General features: G+C 40.1%; 1 protein-coding gene across 1 annotated transcript in view; it reads left to right on the forward strand.

Annotated features, from left to right (window-relative positions):
• The window catches only part of DLGAP2 (discs, large (Drosophila) homolog-associated protein 2), a gene marked incomplete at its 5' end in the record, with an annotated part of 52,072 nt that overhangs the window by 22,231 nt on the left and 14,094 nt on the right, over nucleotides 1-15,747 (forward strand). Inside the window, 3 exons of the mRNA XM_009875042.1 lie at nucleotides 1,850-2,199; nucleotides 11,937-12,022; nucleotides 13,247-13,662. Of these exons, the coding sequence (XP_009873344.1) occupies nucleotides 1,850-2,199; nucleotides 11,937-12,022; nucleotides 13,247-13,662 (852 nt within the window). The remainder of the gene's footprint in view (nucleotides 1-1,849; nucleotides 2,200-11,936; nucleotides 12,023-13,246; nucleotides 13,663-15,747) is intronic.

Here is a 15,747-nt window from a genome sequence, read left to right on the forward strand (position 1 = left end):
AGTAATTCAGAATGTGCTTCAAATGAAGGTTTTCACTTCCTAGCTCTGCCTCCCTCTCTTTTGTATATGATCACCCTTTTATTTATGATTATGAGGAATGAAAATTTAAGTCTTCCCTAGGCACACTTCTCCCATAAGCTAGCCTGGCAATACAGGCTCAGCAGTCCCAGGCATTAGAAAATTCCTAAGCTGGTCTTTTCTCTCCACAGAGTTGCACCCTCAGTCAGCTGAGCGTGGCACTAACAATGCCAAGGTCATTGGTTTGAGTCCCATTCGGTCCCCATGTGTTGCCTGATCTAGTCAAGAGGTGGCGTCCCTGGCGACAGGGCGGCTGGATTAAAATGATCTCTAAGGTCCCTTCCAGCCCAGGCCATTCTATGATTCTATGATAACCTCGCGGTTATGTTGCACGACAGGAGAGACGCTTCTGACTTCATTGCTCATCAGCCCCTATTTTTATAATAGGAAGAGGAACTTCTGTAGAATCCTTTTTGGGCTCAAGTAACCCCAGTTCCCAGGTTTCCTGAGTCACTGTTGCAATGTGCAATGCATTTAGCAACACCAGGAAAAAGGCAAACCTTTTCCTTGAGTCGTTCATTACCCTTGTCTCTGCATTTATACATTATGCTATTTCAGCATTATTGATACAGGAAAACATAATAATTTCCTTTATCTTCCTGCAGTTATACAAAAAAATGAACTGGATTTGACTTTCCTGTACTGGAATACAGAAAGCTATATCACAATGCATTTTTTTATCAGTTGCTAATTTTATGAATTATGATTACATGTGCTTTGAGGAAAAAAACATGCTCTTACTAGTACCAAAAAAGTATGCAGGGCTTAGACAATTAAAAAATTCAGATGTGTGATATTAATGACTAGATATTTATCTCTGAAATCTCTAAAATTTTGTAAGAGCTTCCTTGGATATTTTATTGAGCCTTTTGCTGCAAAACTGACTTTGTGTTAAACCAGCTTCAGATCTGCTCTGCTCATCAGACTAGAAGTCTTAGTTTTGCTCATGTATATCCAGTCCTCCCAATGTTTCAAACCCATTTTTACCTATATTTCCATGTTTTCTGCATTTAAGTATATCCCCCTTCGATGTATTTTCTAAGGATTTAAGACTTACTGCAGAACCATAGATAAAAAGTCACTGCTTTTGATAATACTTGTAGGTTTTGCTTGTTGTCTAAGTATCTAGTAGCTTTGCATATATTGTAACATTTTTTGCCTGCCTGGAATTTCCTTTTATTAACTGTACTCTTGATATTTTTAAAACATCACGTCTTGTCTGAGTAGCCGATCTTGCCTAATTCCAGCCAGTACACCTGGAAGTATTTTTAAAGTGTGACATACTGAAGAGTAGAAGTTCCTGAATAATATTTTGTTCCACTATATTGATGCTACTTTCTTAAAACACTATATCAGTGCACAGCCCACAGTTCAGATGGCAAGAGGGAAAAAAATTATCTTCCTTTATTTCTCTTATCAGCTTTACCACATGCAGAAACAACCTCAGGAGCCTCTGTGTGTACCCACCCAGCACAAGTCTTAACACACACAAATCCTCATGAACTCCCTTTCATCTTCACCATAATCTGGGACTCCCATTACCACCCCTTGCTTCCTGGTTGAAATAAAATATTGCTGTAGATACCCATCTGCCTTTGGGAGACACTTTCAGCTCATAGCGAGGCTCACGACGAGTGCTCTGTTGCACCACCTTCATTTTTACATAGCATAAGGTGAATTCCATTGTGAAATTTTCATCAGATTAATCTTGATTTTCCTTTTTCTCGCCCCCCCCCTTCTTTTCTTTCATTTCTTTAAATTCTTTCCACAGCTGTAACTTACACAAGTTACAAAAAAACACCGCCACCGGTACCCCCTCGTACCACTTCCAAGCCCCTGATCTCGGTGACGGCGCAGAGCAGCACAGAATCCACGCAGGACGCCTATCACGACAGCCGAACTCAGAGGATTTCCCCGTGGCCGCAGGACGGGCGAGGGATGTACAACTCTACCGACAGTTTGGACAGTAACAAGGCCATGAATCTCGCCTTGGAAACGGCGGCTGCGCAGCGCCACGCGTCCGACAGCCAGAGCACCTCCATACGAACCAGTGACAAGGCCATTTTAGTGACAAAAGCAGAGGAGTTTCTTAAGAGTCGACGTTCCTCTATAGGGATCCAGGTAGCCTATCATTAACATCCGTCCTGTGATGAATTGCTTGCCTTCTTTTCTGTAAATAGCATAGAATGAGTCACTCAGCTTCGCTGACTCTAATAATCTAACAAACAACCCCTGGCTGCTTAGCGTTAATTGTAATTCACATCATGGCAGCGTGGCTATGCAGAAAAGTCTTCGGCTAATATGCTGTACCTGGAAGAAAATGAATGAATAAATCTCTGGGGAGGTTACCTGTCATTAACACTTGATATGAAAATTATATTGCAGAGCTACAGGTGAACAGCATGTTCATCTCCTTCCCTCCATGAATTCACAGTCCTTTTTATAGAATTATGCCAGCATTAAAATGGCTTGACTGTATTTTTTCCATTATCTTTCTCTTTTGACCTTGGAAAATGTGTAATGCTGGCGATCTTCAAGTTTTTCTGCCCAAAAAAGAGGGCCCCCCCCCCGCCCTTACTTTTAGTTATGCTTGGGAGGAGGTACCAAGGAAGAGAAAGAAATGCGCTGGTGTAGATAGACCAAAATTATAGACAGCGGGCAATGAAATAACATTAAGCACAGTCTTTGAGCGTTCCTCCATTTATCCACCAAAACCCAGAATATTTATTTCACCTGACAAAATGTCTGTCAGGCTGTGGAAACTTCAGTTAGGTCGTGTTGTTTCAGGTGAATGAAATCGGATGATTCCACATGCAAATTCTGAACACTATTCCTTCTACTAAATGGAAAGCACTAGGGATAACTATGGCCATTTGTTTAAATCTCTCGGAAAATCCAGACCGTATTAACAATCAGAAAGCTGAACTTGCACAGAATGCAGAGTCCACAGAGATGCAGGAGGAGAGGAAAATTTAGGCTTCTGTTCTGCACACTTAGGCACATATGTAATTTTAAGTGTGTGAATATTCCCTTCTACATCACCAGGTTCACGTCTGTGCTTAAAAATCTACTTTTGCCAGATCAACCATAGAGAAAATGTCATGTATTTTAGCACGCAGATATTGTGGAGACAGCAACATAGATCTTTGAGAAGGTAATAGTCCCTGTAACAAAGCCCAGTGAGCGACTGTTCATCTACTAGGAAGTATATTATTTTCTTTACAAAGTAGTAATTCCATTTCCATTAATTTCAAAATACAATCAGAGAAAAGTATTTGGGTTAAGCATGTCACAGCTACTGATTGAACTTCACTGTGTAACATCTTAGTGTGGTATAATTTTGCTGTTCCAAAACGTATTAGACTAATGGGTAGTCAAGGCTTTGCCAGCAAGCTGCTTGCCCATTCCTCGACATAAAAGTGCTTGCTTCTGCTTTTTTAGCTTAGGAAGAGTAGAGTGCAATTTCACAGCAATGGTAAAATATTCAAATGGCTACTTTTCAAATATTTTATTAAGTAATTGGTGTATCCTAAATTGTTCGTAGAAGGGGCTAAGCAGATAACAGTAAAAAGCTCAAAGAGACAGCAAGTAATTTTTGGCACCTTTTAGCCCCTAACCTTAAACTTACTCTTCAGAAAGGAATAGTATCTAGTGTTGTTCTTATCTCTTCTTTACAGCAGCTGTGCATGCAATGGTATTTAATAAAGTCAGTGTCTCACTTCAGTCAGTCCTGGTGTTTTAGCAATTAATTCTGAAACTATGATTGCATCATTTGATCCTGTTTCTTGCTGCAAGTGATGACCAGTGCTTTTCACTGGGCTCTGACCCTCCTTGGTGTGTGGTGTGTTTAATAATATGTGCTTGTAATCCACAAGAACATCTGTGCAGTAATTTCCGTGGAGGCAGCGGATCTTCTGTAGCAACTTGTCATCTGACTCTCGGCCCGTAATACTGGTCCTCAGGTGCACACACTGAAAAAAGCAAATATTGTTTGCAACAGCAGGTCTTAGAAGGATGAGCTGTTTGTTATCTTTTGAGAAGTACAAACTGCTTGGTTGTACCATTTGGCATTAGATAAGGTTAAAATTGCAAAATTATCCTCACCACAGTATCCTGAGAGCACATTTTGGTTGTTTGGGTTTTTTTCCTGCGGTAAGCTTCAAACTTCGCATTAGTGTGAAAAATATCTTTCTGCATCATTTCTAAGGAGAAAATGAATTTTGTTGTGTTTCTGTTGCCAGGTTCGTAACAAATGAAAACACAGGGTAGAATATTCTCATTGCAAACTCCATATATAGTAATTTATGCCCTCAAAATACAGTGCAAGTATTTAATATCTCCTAGACTTCTGCATCAAAGCACCTTAGAAAAGGATGGGTTTTATTTGCATATTTCCTTGATTGACTAAATGACTTGTTTTCTCATTAGCATGCCATGCCAGGGTAACGCATTGAATTTGCATTTATTTGCATCAATTAATTTGCTATCAGGGTGGTTAATTTGTGCATTTTTTTTAATGTTTCATTCCTTTAACACATTGGTGTGAGAATGCTTGCCCACGGAGCTTCATACAGGAGCAGAGAGGCACAGAGATAAAGAACGACCAGCGATGCTTCTGCACGTGGGACTACTATGGCCCTAGACTACAGTTCCTGTGTCTTTGGTATCTGTGATTTGTGTAGCGTACGTGTAACGAGTAGAAATCTTTTTAAAAGTCCTGTCATATTAGACATGTGCTGCAGGATTGGTCTTGACATGCACAGGGAGCCGAAGCTCTTAGGGGAGCCTTGGACTGACTGTGAAGATCAGTAGTACCCATCTGCAGGATTAGAGAACACCATGGATATGGTAACCCATGGCACAGCCCTGTCCCAGATGGGAGTTCTAGTAAAAAAAAAAAAAAAAGAAAAGAAAAGAAAAGAAAAAAGCCTCAGAAACAAACCTTTTCCAGAAAATAGATTGTGGTGAGTTGTGGGGTTTTTTTTGTTTTTTTGTTTTTTTAATCACTGCAATATTTAAATCGAGAAGAGTATTGTCAGATATGTAAGGAGTCACTGGGGAAAAAAAAAAAGTTGATTCCTAAATTCAAATGAATTGCAAAATTCTGGGACTAAAAATTTAGGCATCTTTCTTAAGAATATATATAGAAAAAATAGAACTTCAGTAATATTAGTAGTATGGTCTTCATATCTATCTTCTGTCATGACAGCAGAAAACTAATCAAAGTATTTGAATTAAAATGGAGGGTAGAGGTTGTTTAGAGTAATATAACCACTAAGTCAAGAATTAGTAATCTTATTGCTAAGACATTTTCAGAGATTTTCCTTGCTCTTTTGCACACTCTTGTGTATAAGCCAATGATTAACATTCAAAAACTGCTCTAGTTATAAACCATTTCATATTAAAAGTACGTGGATTGTAAAATACATGAGAAAGCATGTCAAGAAATTACTCTTTATTTATTTCAAAACATGCCATCCTGTGTTTCTTCTTTGTTTAAAAGACCTCAAGGCTCCTCAAAACGCACAGAAAGCCCGGAAGTAGATGAGATGAAAACAAATGTTTTAAGTGTGGCGGATGATTCATTACGGTATTTTTGGAGATGAGCACTAATTGTAGCATAGAGAATGGACCCTGTCATTTTCATTTATCACCAGGAGATCACGCTTCAAAATATCTAGAGGTTTTTTTAATCTCTAGAATCTTCATTTAAAAAATCATTCTTATAAATTAAAATCTATATTCAGGAGGAATAGTGCCTGCCTAATTTTTTGTGTCAAAAGCAGAATTCTGCATAATATTTATATATAAATTTAATGAAATTATCAGCATCGTATGGCAAAAACTTTGTTCAAGAAACTCTGCAGTCTCAAACTGGAATTTCCCTTTAAGGCAAAGCGTTTTGCATGCACATCTACATTTTCTTTGTACTGTTTAGGTTATACTGTCACTGTCAGTGCTTTATTTCGGTGTACACATAGCAATCAAAAGAAATATTTGCATTGGCTACACTGGCCCTTGGATCACAAATGGTCCAAAGTTCTAGAGGTAAGCATTGTTTAGTTTCCTACTAAAATCTCTGTCAGCCTGTGCTTCTGAGAGAGAAGTGCATGAAGTCCTTGGCCTGCAGAAGTCAGTGAAAGTTTGGTAACACCTCTGTGGAGACATTAAGTGACCTACTAGAGAGAGTCCAATGCAGAGCTACAAGGATGATTAAGGGACTTGAACAACTCTGCTATGAAGAGAGACTGAGAGAACTGGGGCTGTTTAGTCTTGAAAGGAGATGGCTGAGAGGGGACCTTATTAAGGTACATAAATACCTGAGGGGTGGGTGTCAAGAGGAAGGAGACAATCTATTCTCAGTGGTGCCCAGACATAGAACAAGGAATAAGGGGTTTAAGTCAGAACATAGGAAGTTGCACCGCAACATAAGGAAAAAATTTCTTCACTGTGAGGGTGACAGAGCACTGGCACAGGCTGCCCAGAGAGGTTGTGGAGTTTCCTTCTCTGGAGACTTTCAAAACCTGCCTGGACGCGTTCCTATGTGGCTGCCCTAAGCGATCCTGCTCTGGCAGGGAGATTGGACTAGATGATCTCTAGATGTCCCTTCCAGCCCCTGACATTCTATGATGCTATGACCTTTAGAGTCAGGTATTCGAGTGGTCCTGATGTTCTGCTGGGAGATGTTCTGCTGGGAAGTAGTGGAGTAGCAAATTGGAGCCCTGTAGTGAGGCAGAAAATTTAAGTCAGGCATGGAAGTGTAAGTTTATTTTGGTGGGTTTCTAAAAATTATTTTGAAAGAGTAGATGTTTTTTGGGCTGATAAAAGTTTTCCATCAGTTAAGGAAAGCAGTAACAGTTAGTCCTGTAGTTTTATTTGAAGTATTTTTCCCACTTTGAAGTCTCAGCATACAAATGAGATCTCCCTGTACCTAGGAATGGTTATCTGCATTCGCAATTACACATACTTGATCTAGTGTCAAATGTAGTGTTTTCTTCCCTTTTTTACTCTTGTTATCACTAAGAAGCCCATGCAAGAGAGGAAAGGTGAATTATTTCCCTTCCTGTGCATCATCAGAGAGATCGTTTATTAAATTCTAATTATAGAACAAATTGGTAACAGCAGTGAAAACCCACTGAGGGCAGTGAAGTTGCGTGGGGAGAGATAATGTGGCCTGAAGGACTCTTATTACTGATGCTTATGAGAGAGAAGTGAAACACCATGTTAAAATCTGTTTTCCTATGCATTGAATATATTAACTTCAAGCCTTCCTTGGAGACAGTATGTATAGAAGCTTAGACTGGAATTTTTAGGACACTACAATGTTATGTTGCATTGCTCATGTTTAAGAGCAGAATAATACTTCAATAATGAAATTAAGGTTGCTTTTAAAATTACCAGCTAAAAAGATCCAGTAAATTCCTTGGTGGAAAAATTGAGTCCATGCATCCTTTTCTAGTATGAGTGCTTATAAACAAACCACGATTGATTATAACGAGCCAGTTATTTGCAATAGTGATTTGCATTTATTCAAATAATTTTGTGTTAGTATAGTTTATTTGGGGACCATTTATTACCAAGTCAGTGCCAATATCTGATACTTAGTTGTCAATGTTTGAGTTGAATCAGTCAGCAGGGACTGATCACAGAGGATTCTGATCCTTGCATTGGCAGCAAAAAGTGGGGAGGGGAGTGTTAGGCCTTTATGAAAGGGAAGACAAATAAGATAGAAATAATCTCTAAATATTCTATTGCATTTACTATTAGTATCGTAAGCCCCATAGGCATGCTATAAAACAATATTTTTCATGGCATAAAGTGCCAGATTTTCAAGGAAGTTGTAGTTCTTTGTTTGCAAGGAGAGGAAGACGACCTGCTATATTAGATCTACTCCTCTTCTACCGTCTGCTTTTGGTCAGTGTCTGGCTTTTTTTTTCTCTTCTTTTCTGTATGGGAGTCTCTCAGAACCAGAAATATGATTTGTCACATTATTTTCTTTACTGCAATTGTGGGCCAATTTGCAAATACTAAGCTTTTAGAACCCATGCAAGTATTAAAACAATAATAAATCATGGAGAATAACAACAGTTTTATTAAGACCTATTTGAGTTTCAGAAGCCACACAGTCAAACTGAACATATTACTTTTTCTCTTCTGCTCATTTGAATCTAGCCTGGCCAATCTGATTAAATCTAAAGAGTTTCCTGCTGTCTTCTAGCAGGAGCCTTTATAATATCTGTCATTCAGAAATGCAATTTATTTGTTCATTTGTTTCTTTGTGTATGAAAATTATTTTGTTATTTCCCACTTTTACTTGTGTTGGCATTTGCGTCCATTTTCCAGATCCATTTTTTTTGTTAGTTGTTACAATATTTGCAATCCTAGATTGCACACACACTAAAAAAAAAAAAAAAAATGCGTTCTCCTGCTGTTATAAGGCGCAGTGAGGAAATGAAAGTATTAAAATATGAAGGCAATCATCAGGTCATTTAGTCAGTGTCAGCCTTGGCAAGCTGGAGGGAAGGATAATCTGGCAAGAGTTTATATTTAGAGGTAACTAATGTAATTTTTATTTTGATACCTGGGCCATCATTTTCCTGCTAATTTTGTTTTGAATAAAATTTTAGAGTAGATTACTTCATTTACGCCTGTAAATTGTAGGCATCAATTGCACATTGGGCAAATCATTTAGTAACAACTTCTAGGTGAAATGCCAGTAAGAAAGCACTTGAAAAAGGGTGGATAGGAAAGACTTTTTCTTTGTGTTTTGCATCAATAAAAAGATAACAGCGCATCCAAAATATGAAAGGGAAATCTGCCTCCACACATCAGAAGTAAAATTCAAAAGGCAACATGTTATGTTAATAAACCAAACAACAGTAGTTAGCAAAACTAGGTATGCTCTTGATACGCAATGCGGAAGAAAAGTGTGTGCCCGCTTTGTTCCAACATCAGCTGGCCAAACTGATGTTGTCTGTAGGGACCTTTCCTTGTTCCTATCTTTAGGGCATTATATTTTCAACAGAACTATGTCTAAGCTGCTGAGACATCCGAGTGGAAGGCCAAAGTCTTTTCTTTGTCCATTGACCATTGTACTTCTCCACAGTGTTACTAGGTGTTACGTTAGACCCGCAAGTGTAACATTGGCCTTCCTTAGCCTGTTTCCATGTCCAGCAATCTGGCCTCCACCTCATCCCCCAGGACTCGTTCAGCATGTCCAAAGGAGCACAGGCTGTAGACATGGTCATCCTAAGAGTATTACTCCATGCAGTGCTTTAGAAGGAAAAGACTGACATGTGGGGTGATGTTTTTCTCTGGCTTCAGCTCGGGTCTGGTCTGGCATGCAATGTCCTGTCCCTCCATGCTGAGCCATGTGAACGAGCAGGAGGCCCTGGTGAATCTTGTGTTCCCATCTGCTCAGCTTCTTCAGCCTAGCCACCCACAAACCTTTTTGCCCTTGTCAAACCTTTAGGCTTGTAATGCCTTCAGCCTGCTGGCCACGCTTCTCCTGATGCAGCCCAGGATGCAATTGCCTTTCTGGGCTGCAAGCACACATTGCCAGCTCATGCCCAGCTTTTCATCCACAAGCATCCTCAAGTCCTTCTCTGCAGGACTGCTCTCAATCCACTCATCACCCAGCCTGTATTCATGTTTGGGACTGCCTCACCCCATTTGCAGGACTTTGCACTTGGCCTTGTTGAACTTCCTGAGGTTTGCACGGGCCCACCTTTTAAGCCTGTCAAGGTTCCTCTCCATGACGTCCCTTTTCTCTAGACTGTCAGTCACACCATGCAGTTTAGTGTCATGCTCAAACTTGTTGAGGGTGCACTCAGTCCCACTGTCCATGTCCCTGACAAAGATTAAAAAAAATACTGGTCCCAGTACAGACACCCGAGGGACGCCACTTACCACTCGTCTTCACTGCTCTTTGAGTGCAACCATCCAGCCAATTTTGTATCCACTAAGTCCATCCATCAAATCCGTGTCTCTCCTATTTAGCAACAAGGATGTCACATGGAACAGTATCAACTGTTTTCCACGAGCCCAGGTAGATGGTGTCACTCTTCCCTTATCTACCAGTGCTGTAACCCCTTCATAGAAGGCCACCAAATCTGTCAGGCACTAGTGAAGCCATGTCGGTTGTCCAACACAGTCTTAACTGTGGTACACAGCAAACCAAGTGTACTGATATCCTCATGCCATCAGAATTGGCGTCTTGCCTGGTGTGAAGAAGCCCCTAAAACCCCAACAGTCAGTGACTCTTTCCATGCCTTGGGAGTGCCATTCAGGATCAGTTATACTGTGACTGTCCTTTACACCATCATTAGAGCTTGTCAGAAGCCCATGTGAGGCTCTGCACAAAGACCCAGTCTCGTCTTTCACCTTGGACTAACTTGTTATGGCATTTTGATGTTTTCTCCTGCTTCTATTAGGAGAGAGATACAGCCTAAAAATCATTCTGAGTACCTGCTGTCCATAATGTCCAGATTGGCAGTTTTGTGCATTCTATTTCCAACTTCTGAGGCAGGAGATATAAAAGGAAGACCCTGTTCCCTGTGTCACTGCCCCAAGAAATGCTACCCTCATCACTCGACACTGTGAAGTTAGAACCCTCTTGCATAGTTACCTTCCACTGCGTTCCCTTTGAACACTTACTCTGCAGAAGATTTGTCTTCTGTCTTTTGTCACAGCTCAGACCTTCATGCTTCCTTTTTGAGAATACATGAAACTGAATGTTCCCATAACCTGACATCAACACTACCAGGTATCTATCTATCTTTCCTAAGTCTCTCTAAGACCATGATGAAATCCACTGATATTCCCTGACAGTTGCCTGTCTCCTGCCTGTTCCACTACCCGGACAACAGACTGGAAATGCTCAGGAGATCACATTTCCTATGCACAGGCTATAGGGCTCCTGTAGGTGCCTGGGACTGCTGCAAGGGGAAAAGTTCTCATCTTCATTATAAGATATACCCTTTGAATTCACACATGGAGTGTGCATGCTGAAAAACTGGTTGCAGATATTTTTTTTTTATTTAACAGTGAAAATATCATTCAAAAGGAAAAGTGAGTTCTATTCTTTTTCTTTTTTCCTGACTCTCCTTTGATTCAGTGCAATTTGCATACTGCAGCACTCCTTATGTCTGTGTCAAAGACTTGGGGGCGGTGTGGTGGTGAGGAGTGTTACATAAAGTCCCACAGAAACTTGCAAAAGCAATGTGGTCTCGGTTATGAAGAAAACTCTACTGTGAATATATTTCAGTAAGTGTATTTCAGATGGGAATACTATAAAAAGTGCATAAATTACTTGCTTGATATAGCATTTTCAGGACCATGTTATTAAAAAAAGGTGAGATATGGCATTCTGCTGTATCCTTCACGTCATTTAAATGGTTCTATATTTGTCAACGCAGTTGTCGATAAAATTTCATTGCAGCATTTCTTTTTATTGCTTGCAAGTTTATCGGGCTACTTAAGATTTTATTCTATTTTGTAAATCAAGGGATATAATGAGAGACTGCTTTATAATAATAAAAAAAGGGGCTATCCTGTGGATTCCTCATTCTAAGAACAGCTTGTCCAGACCAGGCTTACTCCCTGCTTCCACTGAGCGGGTAATTACATCTGCTTAGGTTTGAAATAGAGAATTACACAGCAGAACAGAAGTACTTAAAGCTTTATAAAACACAGCACCGAAGCAACGATGCCAGGCTGAATACCTGTTTCATTTATTTTACTGTGCTAGGTGTAGCAGGAAGAGAGGAAATATATAATTAATGGTGAATGGGTGCAGGTAGAAGAAGTGCTGAGATGTCGATGCTCACTCTGCAGACGTGTCTTTTTTGTTGAATTAGGTGGAAACAGCAACTGATTCAGATACTGAAAGCAGAGGCCTACGGGAATACCACTCTGTTGGAGTACAAGTGGAAGATGAAAAACGGTAATTCAAGCATGTACAAAAATCTATAGTCTTTCATAACACAATGCACATTTGTAAACGGAGTTAATAACACACATCTGGCAAGTGCTGCCCCTAAATAATTCACAAAGCCAAATTTCTTGTGTTCATGCTGGTCATTTGGTAAAATTTGCAGAGATTACTTAGCAGTTGCTTAATATTTAATGAGCTTTCCCATTTTAAGTTGGAGGGAAGGAAGAGAAACTTTTGAACTGAAGTAGTGGATTAATATAATTTCATTATTGCAGGACAAATACAGAGAACCACGTACAGGAATACTTTTCCTTCGATAGGACCCCTCACACTGCTCCAGCCTTTCCCAGTCCACACAGGGGGATATAATGGTTGCAGTGTAACCCACGGTACCTTTATCAGAAACTAGAATCAGCTCTTACAGTTGTTCTCTGGCTTTGTATAACTACTGACCAATGTACTAACCCACAGGTTATCCCTAACAGGCACTGGCTGTTAAGTACTGGACAGGAACCGTTATTTCATTTCACAGCAGCTGTCAGACAGTATCTGGCTGCTAATTGCCTTTTACTATCACTGACTAGAAGTAATTTGAAACAATAGGCTCAGATGTTAAAAGATTTCACAAATATGCTTTGCTTCTCTAACTTTTCAACATAAAGCCTTTCCAAAATGACATTATTTGATGGCCTATCACAATAGAAAATCAGCATTTAATGGCTATTCTATGAGAAAAGTAAAAACTACCACAGTCTTAAGCTTGATGCTACTATTTTTCATTTATTAGAGGATTCTCAACAGTCCTAATTTAGGAGATTTTCAGGTTATATCTAATAACAATTCTTTATATTTGAATATTTTTTTATACATGTACTTTACAGACTTCCATCAGGAGATGTAACCCTTCAGATCTGCTAGTTACTTCCAGTTCATTTAGTAATGATGCATGGTATTTTGCTGTATGAGAATAAATCGATATTTGCTTCCAGAGATAATTTAAATGATTTTCTTTTGTATCTTTGCTCAGATCAATGATGCCACTATGCATTTTGTTTTTCCTCTCTGTTGCTACTTACTGTCTTGTTTTAGTGAGATATACACAAAGAAAATTTTTTAACGTAAAGTCCAAGGAGAAAACCAAAATCCATTCACTGGAACATTATTCCCTGCCTCTGTATAATCACATATGTACTTATATGTCTTAATCCCCTTTCTTTCTTCCCTCTTACCAAGACATGGACGATTCAAGCGCTCAAACAGTGTAACAGCAGCTGTCCAGGCTGACCTGGAACTGGAGGGCTTTCCAGGACACATCACCATGGAGGACAAGGGACTTCAGTTTGGCTCATCGTTCCAGCAGCACTCAGAGCCCAGCACGCCCACCCAATACAGCGCAGTGAGAACTGTACGGACACAGGGACTATTCAGTTACAGAGAAGATTATAGGACCCCAGTTGACACCTCAAACCTTCCACCACCAGAACCCTGGCTAGAGCCAGCCATTGAGACGGTAGAGACTGGTCGAATGTCTCCTTGTCGACGGGACGGATCTTGGTTTATGAAGTTGCTACACACTGAAACTAAGAGAATGGAAGGATGGTGTAAAGAAATGGAAAGAGAAGCAGAAGAAAATGATCTTTCTGAAGAAAGTAAGAACATTTCAGTATCTATTCTTATAGATGTCAGCTAAAATAAGAAATCTGTTAGGATAAAATTGTGGGTTTCCTTACTCGTTTTGTAGTACCAAAGACACTCTGCAGAACCATTAGATATAAGACCCCTCTCCTGAAACTGGCTGTGCAAGCTAGAGTTTCTCAGAGTAAGGTTTTGCAGAAGTAGTTGAGAAGCTAAGTGTAGAGTCAAGTGTAGGATCAAAGTCTGGTATGAGATATGGCTCAGATCTTTCACCCACAGCTCGAACTCTTGACATATTCTTCCCACTCCAGTGGTTGACCCTTTGCTAGAGCACACAAGGTGGTCTTGCGTGAACATTTTTTTGCTGTTTTCCTGAAACTGCAGAATTTGCCTTTTATTAACAAACAGTCATAAAATCATAGAATCATAGAATGATTTGGATTGGAAGGGACCTTAAAGATTGTCCGGTTCCAAGCCCCCTGCCATGGGCAAGGACACCTCCCACTAGACCAGGTTGCTCAAAGCCCCATCCAGGCTGGCCTTGAACACTTCCAAGGAGGCATCCACAACTCTGGACAACTCATTCCGGTGCCTCACTACCCTCACAGCAAATAACTTCTTCCTAATGTCTAATCTAGATCTACCCTGCTCTGGTTTAAAACCATTGCCCCTTGTCCTATCACCACGTGCCCTTGTTAACAGTCCCTCCCAGCTTTCCTTTTTTGTAGGCCCCCTTCAGGTAATGGAATGCCACTCTAAGGTCCCCTCAGAGCCTTCTCATTTTTAAAATGTTTTCATTCCTTTAGAGGCACTCCTGCCTATCATACAGGGTCTGCTGAAAGAACAGAAATGAGTAGGCAAGAACAATAGTTAAAGCACTTCTGCAGTTGCACAGGCACATGCACTATTAGATAGTTCTGCTGGTTTTTCTGTTACAATTTTGTCAAGAATCATTATTATTCTCTCATGTCCTGTGGACACCTTGAAAGGAGTGATGGGATAAAGTGAAAAATAACGTAGACTATTTTGGAACAAGATCCAAGCCAGCACTAATGATAGTAATATATCAAAGTGGTCCTAGCACTCAGTAGCCAGCTCCCTGTGATTCCCTCTGAGGTCAATTATCCTTGTTCTTCAGGCTTAGTTTTATAAATATTTCAATCCCTGCCAATCTGAATTATTGTCTCAGATGAAATTTTCTCAGAACACAAATTAGCTCATATTAAGTCTTCTTCCTAGCATCTTTTCCTGCACTCTCACAAATCTCACCGTCGCATCCAAATACACTTTCCCGATCATCTTCTTTCGTCCTCAATGAGTTCTTGCTATGATCTACCCTCAGATCTTGGGCCAGGCCTGCTTGGTGACTAAGAGGCCAATTTCTATTTCTTGCACTGACCTTTTCAAAAGAAAGAATGTCTATGTTTTCACCTCATCATTTTTTATTTTAGAGTCATATTTCTCCACTATATTGTGCACAAGTCTGCAAAGTAACAATATAAGATTTGGGGTGGGGGAGAGCCTAAGGCTGTTTTATTTCCTACATCCTCCAGTGCTTTCTGGAGTGTAGGTTTTTGTCTTTATTTTCATCAGGGCAGAGCTGAGCTGAGAATTTTCCCTTTGCATTGACACATTGAAGACTTTAATACCCTCCTAGGGGCTGTTAAAATATGAATAATAAAACATTTTGCTGTGCTTAGCCTGTGTGAGGATTTCAGAGCCTTCTTTCATAATGGCTGTTTTTTAATGCTTCTTTTTTACCATATACATCTTATTTTTCGATTCCACAAGTCTTTGTGCTGCTGAATGCTAACATTTCTCTGCCATCATTAAGCATCCAAGGATGCCTGTTATTGATGTGGGGACGTCAGTGATTATGACCTGATGGAGAAGTTCAAAGAGCAAGACTTTAATCTCCTTGTAAAGAGTAAAAGTATTAGGGAGCAAAGGGGAGAAACACACAGGCAGTTAGCCCCTCTCCTTCCTTGGAAGGTCACTGAGGAATCCTCGGGCACGGAGTGGTCTTCTCCCTTCTCTCCCTGCAAGCTCTTCCTCATGCACAGCCCTCATCAAATCTGCAACCGCATGAGATGAGCAGT

Source organism: Apaloderma vittatum, unplaced genomic scaffold (genome assembly GCF_000703405.1).
Source record: "Apaloderma vittatum isolate BGI_N311 unplaced genomic scaffold, ASM70340v1 scaffold13840, whole genome shotgun sequence".
NCBI classification, from domain to species: Eukaryota; Metazoa; Chordata; class Aves; order Trogoniformes; family Trogonidae; genus Apaloderma; species Apaloderma vittatum.